General features: G+C 44.6%; 1 protein-coding gene across 1 annotated transcript in view; it reads right to left on the minus strand.

Moving 5' to 3' along the window:
• Positions 1–15,965, minus strand: part of LOC132568213 (interleukin-1 receptor-like 2) — a 33,376-nt gene extending 17,411 nt beyond the window's left edge. The window contains exons 1-3 of the mRNA XM_060233801.1: positions 15,820–15,965; positions 3,779–3,842; positions 1,275–1,533 (exon numbers count right to left, since the gene is read on the minus strand). Of these exons, the coding sequence (XP_060089784.1) occupies positions 1,275–1,533; positions 3,779–3,836 (317 nt within the window). The 5' untranslated portion in view covers positions 3,837–3,842; positions 15,820–15,965. The remainder of the gene's footprint in view (positions 1–1,274; positions 1,534–3,778; positions 3,843–15,819) is intronic.
• Between the last annotated feature and the right edge of the window lie 650 nt (positions 15,966–16,615).

Genomic DNA, 16,615 nt, shown 5'->3' on the forward strand with positions numbered 1-16,615 from the left:
CTTCTTTACACCATCTGTGTTTAATCTGTGTGCAAATATGTCATTGCATCTTTTTGTCCACTTCTTGAAGGTAGATCTCCAGGGGGGCGCTGCGTAACTTTTTTTCTGAAAAGGGGGCGTTAGGCCAAATAAGTTTGGGAACCTCTGTTCTAGAGAGAAGAAAATTACGGTACCTACCCATTCAAACAGGGAAGTCTGGTGTGATTAGAAACTGTCTGTAGAAGCCTTAAGAGTCAGTTAATAACTGAAGATGAGTACTGGTGTTTCAAGGGGTTTGGATCCTGGAAAAAGTGTACCAGCCTTACAGAAACCAGAAAAGTCAGAGAATACTCAAAGAAAGTATACTGAAGTGTTTTGGAAGACACTGGAACAAAAGCCTCTCAACATAAAAGATTAAAATAACTGAATAGCTTACAAAACTCTCATTATCCTGAAATACAGGAATTAAAGTCTGTGCATGTACTGATTTTACTTTAGAGTTTGAGTTACATAAGAGATTTCAGCCCCTGGTTTCACCTGACCGTTCCCCTCTATGTTAAATAAAATATTTTGTTATTTTTGGATTTCAAAACACCTCAAGTGCCATTTAAGTTGTTTACATTAAAGCAGACTCCTGCTCGCTCAGGTTCCTGTGCTGAGCCAACAGCAAAAACATCATACTGTGACAGCCAGAGTTCTTAAGCAAAAAAGGAAACACATTACTAGGGCAGCTCAGTCAGGATAGGGAAAGAGAAACAACGGGAAACTAATGCCTCTGAGAGAGGGAAGTGGATGAGGAAGTGGATAGTATAATGACTAAATTGAGGGTATTATACTTTGGTCACCTCATGGGAAGAAAAGGGACAATAATGCTAGGAAAATTATTTCAGCCAATTGTGGTCATATTATGAGAAGAAATGGGCACTGAAAATGACAATAATGGTAGGAAAATAATTTCAGCTAATCAAAAAAAGATACCATGTGTGAGAATTTGAAAATAGCCTGAAGAGTTCTTCTGCAAGGATTTATAACTGAAAGCCTAGGAACATCAGTAAGGAACAGCTGAGGTTTTTATAGGCAATAATGAAGGACCTCACCTGCGTCCCTAAACGTGTGTTGAGAAGGGACCAGTAAACCCCTGCAAAGAATGCACATGCCAACACAGCCTGTTAAATCCATTCCCAAGCAGCACTGAAAATGTGCATGCTTCTCTATGACATGGACATTCTCTATGACATGATAAAACAAAGTATTCCTCCTCCTCCTCCTCAAAAGAAACAAAAGTGAGTTCTGACCGTACAATACATGTGTAGAATCCAGAATCTTGAAAATTCACAGGAAGAAACCAAAGCATGTTATCGCGTTGATGTACTCTTGAATCAGTTTTTTTAGTTATGGGCTCTTCTCTTCCATTTCTATACCAGCTCAGATTATAAGTCTTATGGTTAAAATTAAGTATTTTGCCCACAGAACAATCAATCCCAACAGGTTGTCCCACTACGACCTTTTCCTGGCCATCACTGGACACGCCATCATCCTGAACAGCACATTTCTCTACAGAGAGGATGAGAAAGTGAGTTAAGATTGCAAGTGAGATTTTTGTGGCTCTTTCAAGAGAAAGCAACTCTAAGCAGCTGCTATTATTAACAGGATGCAATCAGATCCACACAGGGACACAGTCTTGCTGTAGATCAGGGGTGGCCAACGGTAGCTCTCCGGATGTTTTTTGCCTACAACTCCCATCAGCCCCAGTCAGCATGGCCAATGGCTGGAGCTGATGGGAGTTGTAGGCAAAAAAACATCTGGAGAGCTACCATTGGCCACCCCTGCTGTAGATGATCTCTCCCTCATAGCTGGGGCACCATGTCTCACATTTTCCATTCTTGTTCCAGATACATTCCTGGAGCCAAAAGGCATGCTAGCACAGTAATCATCAAGCTAGAAAGGCACTTCATTTTTTATGCTTTATTTTTATTGAACTTAAAAAATAAGGGGCAGGGCATGGTTCAGAAAGGGCATCTGCTTGGCACATTCAAGCTCTGGTATATCTAGCTACAAGGATCATGTAGTTAGTTGATGATATGAAATACTATCTGCTGAGGCCCCGGATAGCCACTGCTAGTCACAGTAGACAATGGCCAAGGTCAGACATACATAAACTGATGAGATGGGCATGGATGAAAGCCAGATGCATGTCAGATTTTATGTGGTTGTCCAAACATCAGCATCTGGTAATGGTCGTTGGCTTGTTCGTGTCCCGAACTGCCACGACTGAGACGCGGACTTTTTTGATAGTACATTAAATCCAGAATAAGAATGCTTCCGACAACTCCCGCGTGTACTTTCTATGTTTGAATGCTCCGTTGTAGCCGACTCGTTGCAAGTGCACATCCGCTTCCCTGCGAGAGCCCACTCCAAATCATTTCATTGCGCCAGCAATTGTTGACTCAGCCTTCCAACCTTCCGAAGTCGGTAAAATATGTACCCAGCTTGCTGGGGGGGGGGAGTGTAATGACTGGGGAAGGCGGGGAGTGTAATGACTGGGGAAGACAATGGCAAACCACCCCGTAAAAGATCTGCTGTGAAAACTTTTTGAAAGCAGCGTCACCTCAGAGTCAAAAAGGACTGGTGCTTGCACAGGGGACCTTTCCTAAATGGGGTTGAGACCTCTGATCAACCAACGACGGGACCAACGCTGCTTAGAACTGAAGGATGGAGGGATGTCTGAGGAAATTCGTTGTAAAAAAGCTGCGGGGTATAATAGCGACCGGTTAGGGATGGATTTAATGGTGAATGTGACCGCAGCCAATATTGACTTTGATTCATCAATGGTTTGACACAATTTAAGACAGCTTCATGTTTTCAGTTACATTCAATATTGTCTACATAATAAATGTATACTTCTACTGACATAAAGGTTACATTCACCCTTGCATAATGTTGATTGTACATGGCAGTATCTTCAGCAGCTTTTTCTCCCCTCAGTGCAGCCTAGGAAAAACCAGAAACCTGTCCAGCATTCCAGTTCTACTTTTAGGTTTAATAACAGAGCCTTCAGCCCTTTATTAAATAAGAATTGTTTCCAAAATCGCCATTTCATATCTGGAGAGACATTTCAAGGAGTACATTGCCTCTCTGACCTTTGCAAATCACAGGTTAGGACACCCATTCACAACTATGGGTGATCAGCTCAACACCACAAAGAGCATGCATGTCCAGCTATTCACAAGGCTATTTTTATTTCATTCCCCTCTGCTGCTCACACTGCAAATATTAGAACTGTAGCACAGAAGGGACAAGAGCAGCCACTGGATTCTGGTGTTGATGTATTTTAGGAGTCTCAGTTATAGAAAATCTGGGGGGGGGGGGTTATTTATGTGGAAAGATAAATCATCCCAATATTCTTAGGTTTACACTTTATAGGCTGATTGTATCTCAAGAATCTGAGCTTGGACTGAACTGGGACTCTGCCCTGAAAAGTATCTGCTTATATAAATCAGATGCACATATTGCAGGGCTGTGCTTTCAAAACTATAATCCAAAAAGCCACTCCCATAAGTGAACCAAATATAATATTTTTAACAGTCCTTTTAAAAAGGCAATTGCAGAGACCTCGAACTTGATTTCACACATAACACTGTAACTAGGCACTTTTTTGAAGAACAGAGCTAAAGCATCTGGTCATTTAATCAAAAAGAAAAGTGGTATGTTTGACGATTATCTTATCTTCCTCTAAATAGTTGGAAACTTTCCCACAAAGCATTATTACTTCAGCTGCTGTCTGAACTGGGGCACTTACCTGATTTTACCAAACAGAACGAAGTTAACACAATAGAAAGCCACAATGTAGACTTCATGGTTTACTACACAGGAGAGAGAGAGAGAGAGAGGAAAAGGGGTCAGCTATGCCACCCTATTTCAGTTTAATACATTTGTACTTGTTTTTACACTATCCACTATTAACAAGGCTTTATTTTTCATTATTTTGGACTCTTCCTCCAACAGAGCACAGTAAATATGAGCTACAGATTCATAGCTTGCAGGGACTCATCATGAAGAACACACATTAAGTCAAACTCCACATCTAAGAACATAAGAGAAGCCATGTTGGATCAGGCTTATGGCCCATCCAACACTCTGTTTCACACAGTGGCCAAAAAACCCAGGTGCTATCAGAAGGTCCATCAGTGGGGCCAGGACACTCAGTTGTCATCTAATCTGTCAGACTCTCATCAGTCATCTAATCTAACCTATGAAGGGGGTGCTGCTCTCAAATAACACATATTCCCTTGCTCATTGAAAAGAACAGAGAAGTCCCTGTGGAACTGATCATTAATAACATTTATATAATTACCCTTGACAATTGTCAGTACAACAGTTCTTTTCAGCATGACTGATTAAAAAACAAGAGTTCATTTTTAATTCTTTATCTTGGGCTAAACTTGTTATTCCTGGTTAACTTGCTGTTTAACTTTTAATTTTAAACCCTATGTTGGTGTTTGTTTTTCACCTTTATTTCCACAGTTTCTTTCTTTCTTTTTTTAATCTTAAAGTGTAATGAAGGTTGACACTCCAGAACACCCCCCCCCCCCAAGATAAGGCTCTTCTACCTGGCTGTGGGCTATTTGCTGCACAAGGAAGGAAATGCCTTATTCAAATAATACAGTCCTCCTTTATTTGGTAAATTCCAAGAACCAAGCGAGGGGGGGAGGAAGGCAAGAAGTCAAAATAACTATACTTAGTCCATGTAAGCTTCACAATAGTTACCACAATAACAGTTCCAAGCCTTCAGCAAATTCTTCACTCCGACTTCTGGGGAGAGCCTTTTCCGACAATCAAAAATAAGATAAATTGCAGATATTTCACAGAAACCAGCTACAACGAAAAACATCGTCTCCTCTCCCCCAAATTCTACTCCAACTCTGAGGGCTTGGCTCTCCAGCTCACAACTTGTCTATTAGGCTACCTCAGACTTAATTCACTGCAGCTATCGGCTCTACCTTGCAAGGATAGAGATTAACCTACTGCAGGTTCAGAAGAGGAATCTTATAAGGCTTGTGTGGCGGAACCGGCCCGATTCTGCCTTCAGACCCGGTCCCGTCAGCTTCCTATGGAGTCGCCAACTCCTGGAGGGAGTTATTTCTCCTCCTGCCCCTTGGGCGCGCTGCCACCACCTGCTCAGTCCCGGGGTTCAGATTGAGAGGAACAGGACTCCCAATCCCCCTCTCCCGCTATGAGGCTAGGCCTCCAGGTCCTCTGCCACCCTGCACTTGGGTTTCACAGAGACCTCAGCGCTTCTTTGGGGCACCCCTGGAGGATTGGCACCTTATCCAACTGCATGCCTTCCCCCCTTCACCTGGGGCCCCCTTCTTAACACAGCGTGGTCTAAAGCGGTTTGGGGATCTATGTGGTACAGAGATTGACTGCCAGCATTTAAAACAGAAAAACTATTTATTTAAAAGAGAAAAATATAGGGAAAGAAAAACAAAACAAAAACAGTTGCATCTACAAAATTAGCACAGCACAGCACACGCACAGCAAACAGCCTGACAAACAAAATGTGTTATAAACGCGTCCTGCTGGCCCTGATCTAAACTTGCCCTGTCTTGTGAATTACTTACTTAGTCTGCCTGCCTGGGGCCTCCCAGGCAGGAGCCTCCATTGCTCACCACATGCTCGCTCGAGCGCTGGCTTCCAACTGCCCTTCTCTTCCTGCTAACACACATGCCAAGAACAAAAGCACTTCCTGCCTCTCTAGGAGGTTTTCCCCCTAGCGTTGTTGGTTTGGCTCTGGAAGTGAGGGGGGAAGTGAGGGGAAGGCTACAAAGCCTGCGGAGGGATTTACTGACCCCTGCCAAATGAAGCACCACCACTGACTAAAATGGCGTTTCTCCACACGTCCCCCTCCTTAAATTCTGAGCCGGAGGGGTTGCCTCCTACAGAGGTGACCCCGTAGCAGAATCCAACCAAACAAGGAGAAACCCATTAACCAAAACATTACACAAACATTCAGGTATTTCTCCAATAATACATAAAGTCCCACAACCTCAGTGTCCATGTCCTTTCTGGACAACAAGTCGCATTGCTGCATTCAGAAGGAATGTCCAGTCTAAGATGTATTCCTCCATCTCCCAGGACCACCTCTGGAGTTTGGTGCTCTCCCTTCGTTGCTGCTGTTGTTGGGGTGAGTGGTCCATCAAAGGAGGGAATCCCTGGCCCCACATATGAGGTTGGAAACTGCCCAGTTCCCACACAGTTGCTTCTTCTTTATCCCTCATTGGTGGAATATTCCCTCTGTCCACTCTGACCTCCCAGAAAACCACCTCTGGGGCTCCAAACAATTGCTGTCCCAGCTTCTTTTTGTCTCCTTCCTTCCTACCTATATGCAACACCATGGACCTCGCAGAGAATGGCTGTGGTATATTCACCTGCACCACTTTAACTGCCTTTCCCGTCTTCTCCATAGCCACCACATAAGTAGCCTCGTCTAGGTCATCCACAATCACATGGGGTCCCTCCCATTCCACTTTCCGTTCACCAGTATGAAGGGGCAGGAAAACCATCACCCTATCCCCTGTCTCAGCTTCTGAGAACTCCACTTTCTGGTCCCTTGCCACCTCACACAGTGGATCCAGCCTAGGGTCACTTTGAACCTCAGACAGGAACATTTCTGGTTCCCCCAGACTTCCTATCATCTGTTCCTTCAAGCCACCCCTAGTCCCACTGTTTCCAGAACACTCAGCCAAAGTTTGATCTGGGTTCTCCGCCCCCTCAGTTGGTTTTTCAGTGTCAGCCAACTGAGCTCCTTCCTGCCTGGAAGGCTCCACAGCATTCTGCTGCCCTTGCGGACATTGGCACCCCTCTTCCCATTGGGCACACCCTCCTGCAGGGCTTGAGACAGGCTGGTCCTCCCCCTCCCTGGTTGGTGGTGAGGTGGCTTCCCTAAAGTTGCCTTCCTCCCCCCACCTTCCCCTGAGGGTTTGGCTTGGGTTCTCAGTCCCCTCGGTTGGTTTTTCAGCACTACCCAACTGACCCCCCTCTTGCCTGGAAGGTCCCACAGCTTCCCAGGATTCCTGTCTGCCCTGCTTCAAGACGACCTGTTTTGAGAGCGTCTTGGATGATCCCACTTCCTGATCCACAGCTACTTGGTGAACCGGTTCCAACCTAAGGCCGCTCCGGACCCCCTCCGGGAACCGCTCCCGTTCCCCCAAGCCTTCAGCTATGTGCTCCTCTGAGCCCACATTAGCCTTGCTGCTCTCAGAACCTCCTGTGAAATCTCCACTCTCCACCTTGGTCTCTTCAGCATGCACACCCTTTATGCTAGACAGGTTCCCTTCCTCGCTAGGAACATCCACAGCCTCTTGCTGCACTTGGGGAAAGCTACACCCCTCTTCCCCTTGGGAACACCCTACTCCAGGGCTTGAGATAGGCTGGTCCTCCCCCTCCTGGGTGACCGCCCTCTCTTCGTCCTCAGTAACCTGGGCTATTTCCCCCTCCCTGGTTGGTGGTGAGGTGGCTTCCCTAACATTGCCTTCCTCCTCCCACTTCCCCCTGAGGGTTTGGCTGCGGGTTACAGCATTGATAGAGTACTGGCCAACCAACAAATCCCGGCCCAATAACACTGGAACTGTTTGTTCCTTCATTACCCCACATTCAGAATAGGATTTACCTTCTTGTGGAGCCAAACCCCTGAACTGCTTTCGGGAGTGGTCTGGCCCCAGTTTAAACCTTTTAAATACAGTGGCTTTATAGGCCGCAAAAGTTATCCCCCCATCTTCCATAGGCATGCTGTGATAGATGGCTGAGAGTTCTCCAGTCAGGATGCTACAGAGTTAAGACATATAGTCTTCCTCTGCAATCCCCCACTGTTTGGCTGCCCTCTCAAAGTTGGAGAGGTATGTGGAGGGGTCTTCTCCCTCCTTGTACACTGCAAAGTCTTTGGGGGTGACTTTGATCGTTCTGCTTAGTTCAGCTTCCAGACGTAGCACCTCAAGCTCATGGCGACGTTGCTCTTCCTGCTCCCGTCTGTGGATTTCAGCTTTCTCTCTTTCCTCCTGTCTGCGGATCTCAGCTCGTCTCAGCTCCCTCTCTCTTTGTCTTTCCTCTCTCTCTCGTTCCTCCTGTCTGCGCTCTTGGTACGCCTTGGTACGTATTCTTGCCAGTTCCAACTGTAGCTGCAAGATTACTTCTGACTGGGTGGGGGCCACTTTTGCAAGTGCCCCTGCATGCTGATGATACTCCAAAAGGAGGTCTTTCATATCTACTACAGTCCTTTGCACACTCTTCCTGGAGCTGTGGCTTTGTCATCTTCTTGCATCTGCTATCACAACATTCCGTATCCTATGTCTGTCACAATGCAAGGCTGTAAGTCCCACTTCCCTCTGCCACTTCACTGTGGACGTGAGCCACCAATATCCCTGGGTCTCTGCTCAGCTTGGCCTCTTCCTTCCCCAAACCTTGAAAGAGCAGGACCATTTGGCTGACATCCATCCCCAGGGTGCCAAGACTTACAATCTGACACGACATCTTCAAAGTCAGCAATTAACGAATGGCCCCTCCGTTCTTGCACTGGCTCAGCTGCAAACATACTCCTTAGGGTTGCCACGTCCCTTGGTCCCTAGGAGCGGTGGACTTTCGCTCGCGCACAACACAATGACGTCACCTGGAAGTGACGTCATTGCGCCGGCAATGTCACACACGGCTGCTCTAGGCATTTCCGGGAAAACTCTACAGTTTACCCGGATGGGACCTGCTCTAGCCATTTGGGAGGGGAAAACTCTATGGTACCTATTGCACCATAGTTTTCCCTTCTCAATGGCTAGAGCATCCAGGAAAACCATAGAGTTTTCCTGGAAATGCCTAGAGTAGCCACTGCGTGATGCTGCTGGCACAATGACATCATCATGCCAGCGATGTAGGGGACTTGCCCAGACCGGGAGCTTGGCAGTCCTAATACTCCTGCAGTTCTGAAGCCCAGCATAACATTCAGCAATGTCATGTAGCTGACATTCTCTTCCACTGCTGTTAAACCTTTGCTCCAAAGAAACAGCTTCAGATTCTACACCCCTTCTATGAGACCAATAATTCTTTTTAAGTTCTGTTCAGATGTATATGCTGATTTTCTGTTTAAAAGCTCAGCAGTTTCCTTAAAACCATCTCTTATCTCAGACCTCAACTTCCCTCTTAGCAAGAGCTTAGGTTCCCAATAGAAATCAGCCAGACAGTCTGGCTTACCACTAACATCCAGAGTTTGCAAAGACATATCTTCCAAAAGTGGTAGCTCTCGATCCTGGCATTCAGTCATACTGAGCAACTCAACAAACTTCTTGCACCTTCAGCTTAGATCCAAAACTCCCACCTTTTGTGCAGAGATATGCCACTGCTGTACCACCATGTAATGAAGGTTGCCACTCCAGAAACCCCCCAGATAGGGCTCTTCCACCCGGCTGTGGGCTATTTGCTGCACAAGGAAGGAAACACCTTATTCAAATAATACACAGTCTGTCATTATTTGGTAGATTCCAAGAACCAAATGAGGGGGGGAGGAAGGCAAGACGGGCCAGTTAGCTAACCAGAGACCCAAGGTGCCTGGCCCCCTGACAGGGTTTTTTGGTTTTGTCACAGCCAACAGTGAATGCAAGTAAACTTACTATGGTGAAGGGGAAACATATTTCTACACTGACTAATGGCACTCATATATTCCAGATATATAATATATTTAATAATAATATATTTAATAATATATTCCAGATATATTAACAGCTGTATTTAAATTCTGCTTTCTACATACATATTCCTAGATACTGTAAAAACCAAATCATTTAAATTATTTGACTACTGAAGTTCTCACAAGATTTTAGTATTTCAAAGTCTTTCAAGGGGAAAAATATGGGTTGGATCCAACTACCTTTTCCACTGCTAAGTTAGTGAAGGAAGGTTACCCTTTGCCCACCAAAAAGACTATGCTGAGGAGCATGGGACCTGCATGGGAAACAATTTGTAGGAATGGAACACCTGGGGTTCCCCTAATAAAGGGGGAAGTTGGATGAGACAAAAGCGAAAAGCTGACTGGATCCAACCCCTATATTCAATGACAGGGCAGACTGTCACAGGAATTAGCTCATTACTAACAAGGCTTTGTAGGAAAAGCCCAGCAGGAACTCATTAGCATATAAGACCATACCCCCTGACAGTTTATTAGCATATAAGGCCACATCCCCAACATTATTGGAAGTGCTGTCATCCTGCCATGCCCACCTCATAGAGTTTCTGGTGATTGATGCTGGAAGTTCTAGAGAGAGTAAAGACATTATAGTCACTCCAGCAGACAAGCACCACACGTACCTTCACTTTAAAACGTTTTCCAACAAGTTAAAATTCTTGTCTGAAATGTTTTTGCTTCTTATTCTGTTTATCTTGTTTTTTGTCAAAACCAGTAGAAATATTTAAAAAAAAAAAAAACACAACAGTTTCCATACTTTATATTATATTTATTTTAAAAGTAACAGTAGCTGCCTCCCAGCATGGCATGGATCAGCTGATGGTATAGCTCTCACGCCCCAGGAAAGTTTGCAATGCTGGAACCTGAAGGACCGTCTCTCCCCACATGTTCCCCAGAGAGTACTGAGGTCAGGAACTCAAAACCTTCTCACCATCCCCGGGCCTAAAGAAGTCCGTCTTAAGAGACAGGGCCTTTTCCATAATGGCCCCTACATGGTGGAACCAGCTGCCGGAGGAGGTGAGGGCCCTGCGGGACCTTACTCAGTTCCGCAGGGCCTGCAAGACAACCCTCTTCCGGCTAGCCTACACCTGACTGGGAAATAAATGTAGCTTATTAAACTCCTGTTAATTATATTGCATTTGATGTTAAGGTTTTTAGGTTTTAAATGTTCTGACTTTTTAAATGTTAAGTGTCAATTTAAATTCTGTTTTATCGTCTGTTGTGAGCTGCCCTGAGCCATTTTTATGGGAAGGGCGGGATACAAATCATAGAATAAATAAAATAAAATAAATAAAACCCAGTAGTGGTGTAGTGGTTAAGTGAGCAGACTCTTATCTGGGAGAACCAGGTTCGATTCCCCACTCCTCCACTTGCACCTGCTGGAATGGCCTTGGGTCAGCCATAGCTCTGGCAGAGGTTGTCCTTGAAAGGGCAGCTGCTGTGAGAGCCCTCTCAGCCCCACCCACCTCACAGGGTGTCTGTTGTGGGGGAAGAAGGTAAAGGAGATTGTGAGCCGCTCTGAGACTTTTCGGAGTGGAGGGCGGGATATAAATCTAATATCATCATCAATATCATCATCATCAGTAAAGCACCCCCCACCAGCTAATGGGAGATTAGCTAAAAACTGGGTTCTCTGCTGCACCTAGCCTATTCATGCGGAACAGGTATTAATAAGTCTTGAACTTCAATATCTAGTTGATAAATCAGTTGCTTGATCTCAACTGGTAAAAAAACCTGAACTGACTCTGAAGTGTCAGTAGTGCGTTCATGTATCTCTAATTGGTGTTCCCATGGGATACCTGCACACTGAATGTTGGAGAGTCCCATCTCCAAGTAGCATACTTTGCATGATGTGGTGTGGCAGGATCAGTGCTCAGGAATTTGTTTCTGTATGGGAATCATTTGGACTGGGGATTATTTTATTTAAAGCACATTATAGCAGTACAGGATGAATGTACACTGCCACCAACTGCCTTGAACTGAATTTTGATGCCAGCAAAAGAAATAATTGAAAATAAATATGTTTATCCTATCAAACTGATTCAAAGTTTGTTTGTTTTTTTAATATAGGTATGGCACTAGAAAAATGGCATAAGATACTGAATGGCCCTGTTCACATAGCATGTTGAGTCCATGTTAAACTGACCCGGTTCTGTTCCGAATATCTTTGTTCTGGATATTATCGATCAGACTGCCATACTGCAATTTGAATCGCTCCGCAGTGAAACCGTCTTCTGCTGTACACACTAGGGTTGCCAAGTCCAATTCAAGAAATATCTGGGGACTTTGGGGGGCGGAGCCAGGAGACTTTGGGGGTGGAGCCAGGAACAAAGGTGTGACAAGCATAATTGAACTTCAAGGGAGTTCTGGCCATCACATTTAAAGGGACAGCACACCTTTTAAAATGCCTTTCTTCCATAGGAAATAATTAAGGATAGGGGCACCATTTTGGGGGGCTCACAGAATTGGACCCTCTGGTCCAATCATTTTGAAACTTGGGGGGTATTTTGGGGAGAGGCACTAGATGCTATACAAAAATTTTGGTGCCTCTACCTCAAAAAATAGCCCCCCCAGAGCCCCCAATACCCACAGATCAATTCCCTATTATTTCCTATGGGAATCGTTCTCCATAGGGAATAATAGAGTGCCCAGTAGACATTTCCCTCCCCCCCCCCGCTTTCTAAAGGGGGGGAGAGCCTCCAAACCAGGGAATCCCCTGCCCCCTCCCTCTCTCACACACACAAATACTTACTAGATCTTCTTCCTGCAGAACTTTCCTTGCTGTGAAAACGAAAGCAAAAGAAAGGGAGGGGCCGTTCTCCATGGAAACTGTTACTGACCCTTTCCAATGAAGCCCTTCCTGTTTCCTGTTTCCTGCGCAGCCTTAAAGGCACACATTTTACAAATGGATCAGGAGCTCTACAAATATATGATGTCTACACGCATGTTCTCTCCCCCCCCCCCCGCTTCCGGATTTTTGGAGAGCGGGGGAGGAGGCAGCAAATACAAGGGAGGAGGCCGCAAATTTGGGGGTCCCCCACCAGGGGGGGGTTGGGAAGCCTAGTCCACACGACGGCACCATGCAGTTCTTTTTTCTTCCACTATTATGAGCATGTGCGCATTATGCGCATATGCGCATAAATTAAAACATTATGTGGTTATGTGATTATGCGCATTTCGCTGACTATTAAAAAAGAAAAGGCTACCGTAAACCGGATGTCTGAGGCTCCTTTTGCTCTGGGAAAGCCTTCAGATATCCAAAAGTTGGTTAATATCGCAGCAGAACTATCCAGACGGAGAAAACTACGAGGTGAAAGAGGGGAACTCAAAAAAACACCGCAAAGGAGCAGGTAACAAAATAATCTGGTTCCAAGAAGGATTAAGGGGAGAGGGGCTAACATGAGTTAATACCAGGAGGCAGATGTTGCTGTCTGATCAGCCACTTTAAATCCGGAAGGAAACAGGAACGACATCTGATTATACTGTGCGTCTGAACAGGGTGAATGTTTAAAAAAAATCACAGGAGTTTTGTATTAAGTTGAAGCCATGCAAAAGTAAGAAAATAAAATTCTGGATAATCAGGGTCTCTCTGTGCCCCAGCTTTACATTTCTGACCACAAATTCATGCCTGAGAGAAATTACTACTCAAGAAGTTATATAACCTGTATAAAATAGCGACCACTATATGGCTCTTATTTTGGCATCTGAGCTGACAGTCTTTAAGTACCTGGCATCAGGTATCACACAACAGCACAAAAGTTAACTTGTAATAATCCATCACTTATTGTTTATGTAAAACAAACTTTTGCAAGCAATTACATCAGCACTAACCTTAATATAAAACTTTCTAAAACTCACTTTTGGAGCAAACTAATAGTGCGAAGTACAAACCATCATTTCTACTGCACTTAAGCCTGAATGTTTAATTTTGCACAATCTAAGTTAACTTTTCATTTGAAAACAAACATAGGCAATAAAAACTTCTATCAGAGGTGTTGAACTCACTTGTTATAAGGGCCAGATTTGACATAATGGTCATTTTGGTGGGCCAAGCCATGGATGCCATGAAATGTAACATGAGGTACCAGAGACATAAAGGTGATTTCAGATGCCGAATGGCAATGGCAGATGAATGATGGTGGCAGGCTTGATTAAATCAGGTGTGATATGCAGAGAGGTGGTAGTGTTTGTATTTATAAGCTGCTGGGGGTGGGGAATCTACTTAAGAACAGTTTTGCAGGGACCTAAAACTAGGATTGCCAACCTCCAGGTGATAGCTGGAGATCTCCTGGGATTACAAGTGATCTTCAGGTGAAAGAGATCAGCTCACTTTGAGAAAATGGCCACTTTGGAAGGCAGACTGTATCCACTGAAGTCTCTCTCCTCCCCAAACCCTTTTCAGGCTCCATGCCCCAAAAACTCAGAAGTCAAGCCCCACTCACAAACTTCAGAGTTAACACACAAGAGTAAAGCTGTTTAATATGCCAAATAATAAAGCCTACAGCTCAGAAATTCTTTCACCCAGCAATCAGCCCAGAAACCTTAATTCTGAACTATAATACAAAGGAAAAACAAACACAAACAGCATCTGTTACGGAATCACTGAATGTTATTACAATGGAGTTTTCAGCTGCCTGAAGCAAAACGTTGCTGGTCTTAATTTAATTTAATGGTGCCAAAGGAGGAGAGGAGAGGAGACAGCTGACAGTGGAAAGGGAAGGTGGTTTTTTTTTAATCTCTATTGGGAAATGAGTCTCCTCAAGAGAAGGGAGGGAGGAGAGACAGCCAATGGAGGAAAGGGAAGTCCTTTTATCTCTCCCGGCAGGACTGAGAGACCCAGGCTGCAAATGCAGCAGCCACCCCAAGAAAAGAACTGCTTGCACACAAAATCTTACACCGGGAAAAAAACTTCACTGGTCTCTTAAATGTGCTGGAGAATGACTGGGACTTTGAAGCCGCTCCTTCTCAAGCCTGCACTGCCGCTTTTCCCTTCTCCCATCCCTTGGGAAGGAGATAACCAATGGAGAGAAGGAAAGCTGTTTTTACTCATAGGACAGAGATAGCCAGAATGCAAATAGCAGCCTCCTCAGACATGAAGGGTTCCTAAAAAGGGCGAGGGGAGGGAAGGAAAGGAAAGCTGTTTTCTGTTTCCAGGCTGCAAATGCAGCAGTCATCCCAAGAGAAGAACTGTGCATGTACACAAAATACTATACTTGGATGGAAGAAATCTTTGTCTCTGCTGTCAGATGACTGAGATTATACTTTTGCTCACTCTCAAGTGTGCGCTTTCTCTTTCCCCCCCTTCTTCTTTCGGGGGAGGAGACAGCCAATGAAGTTAAGGGAAGGGACTAAGTGAGCCTGGCTGCAAATGCAGCAGCCACTCCAGAGAAGTGTGTGCACGCACAAAAGCTTACCTGGAATAAAACTTTGTTGGTCTCTTAGATGCCTGGGCTGGGACGACTGGGACTTTGCTCTCTCTAAAAACCCAGGTTTTCTACTTCTTTAACATCCCCCTCCCTTCCTCCCTAAAAGAGGGGAGAGACACAGCCAACAGCAGCAGCTCTGGAGATAGAAGCTAGAGAGAAGTAGTTGCTTGGGGGTGAACAGGAGCCCTGCGCAGGAGGAAGGTGTCTTCTTTTCTCTTCAGTTTAACCAAGCTTGTCTCACCCAACTCCCGACAGCCTCTGAAAGCGGCAGTTCTGTGGCTGCCTGCTTTGGTCAGCCCAGCGTGGCAACAGCATCACATTGCCCTGCGAGGGAAGCAAATCATGCCTGTCACCAATTAGGGCTGTGCCTGGGGAGGAAGAAACCACCAGCCACCGCAACCCTGGGGGGAACAAACAAGCCGCAAGGGTCTTGCAGCTATGGAGAAAGTGAACGGGGTTGGCTGGTGGTGGTGCGTGTGTCCTATAACAGAGGGCTTTTCTTGAACCAGAACGCTGGCCAAGCCAGCTGGAACACTTATGGGGCCAGCCAGAACTCTGTTTCAGTGGGTTCTGGTTCAAAAAAAGCCCTGATTACTAATAAGAACACTGTCTGTGCTTAATTTATTGATGACATTTCTTTTTCATGTATTGGCCAGTTATAGCCTTATAAATCATAAAGTGAATACCACAAACCTGGATACTGCAATGCTGGGAATAAACAACCAAGCAGATTCAAACAATCTGTAGCATTTCATGATGCAGCATCAAAATCTTCTTTCCAGATAAATTTTAATCCAGAATTGGCATCTTCTGAATTGTAATCCATGCAAAATAGAAGAACAGCAGGGTTAAAAAAACCCCACACTTTCAAATGTCTGTGTTTCTTCAGTGTTTTCTTTCTTGAATGGATCTACAAAAGACTTAAAAGTTCAAATATCTCTGCAATGTATTTAGATTTTAAAATGCTCATAATTCTCATCACATTTTACAATTCTGTTAAAGAGGGAGAAATGTTACTTTTTATAACATTTCTTAACCACAAAAAAAAAATCTGCCAGGTAATACAGAAAATTACAACATATCCAGATGTGAAAACAGTGATCCTTCAGACCATGTGGAACCAGCTTCAATAAGCTGAAATATGCTAAGCTCCTGGTTGTGTAATTCTTTCTGCCTAATGGATTTGCTAGAACAGGTTCCATTAACATAATACAAGACAGTAGTGGAAAACAACAGACAGAAGTTACAGAAATAGCTTCTTAAAGGTTCAGACAGTTTCTGCCTTCAAAAATAGGGAAAACCAGCAAGGATTTTACAGCCGCATGGAATAATTATCTCACATTTAACATTTAATTATCTCACATTAAATCAAAAAGGAGCTGCTTCATTCAAATCATCTTTTGGGATCTGAGCAAAGATGTATGTTCTGTAAAGAAACTAGACAAAAGACCCTGTGAAAGGAGATGTTAAAAGGTTAGCAGCTGGTACG

This window comes from Heteronotia binoei, chromosome 3, assembly GCF_032191835.1.
Source record: "Heteronotia binoei isolate CCM8104 ecotype False Entrance Well chromosome 3, APGP_CSIRO_Hbin_v1, whole genome shotgun sequence".
In the NCBI taxonomy this organism is placed as follows: domain Eukaryota; kingdom Metazoa; phylum Chordata; class Lepidosauria; order Squamata; family Gekkonidae; genus Heteronotia; species Heteronotia binoei.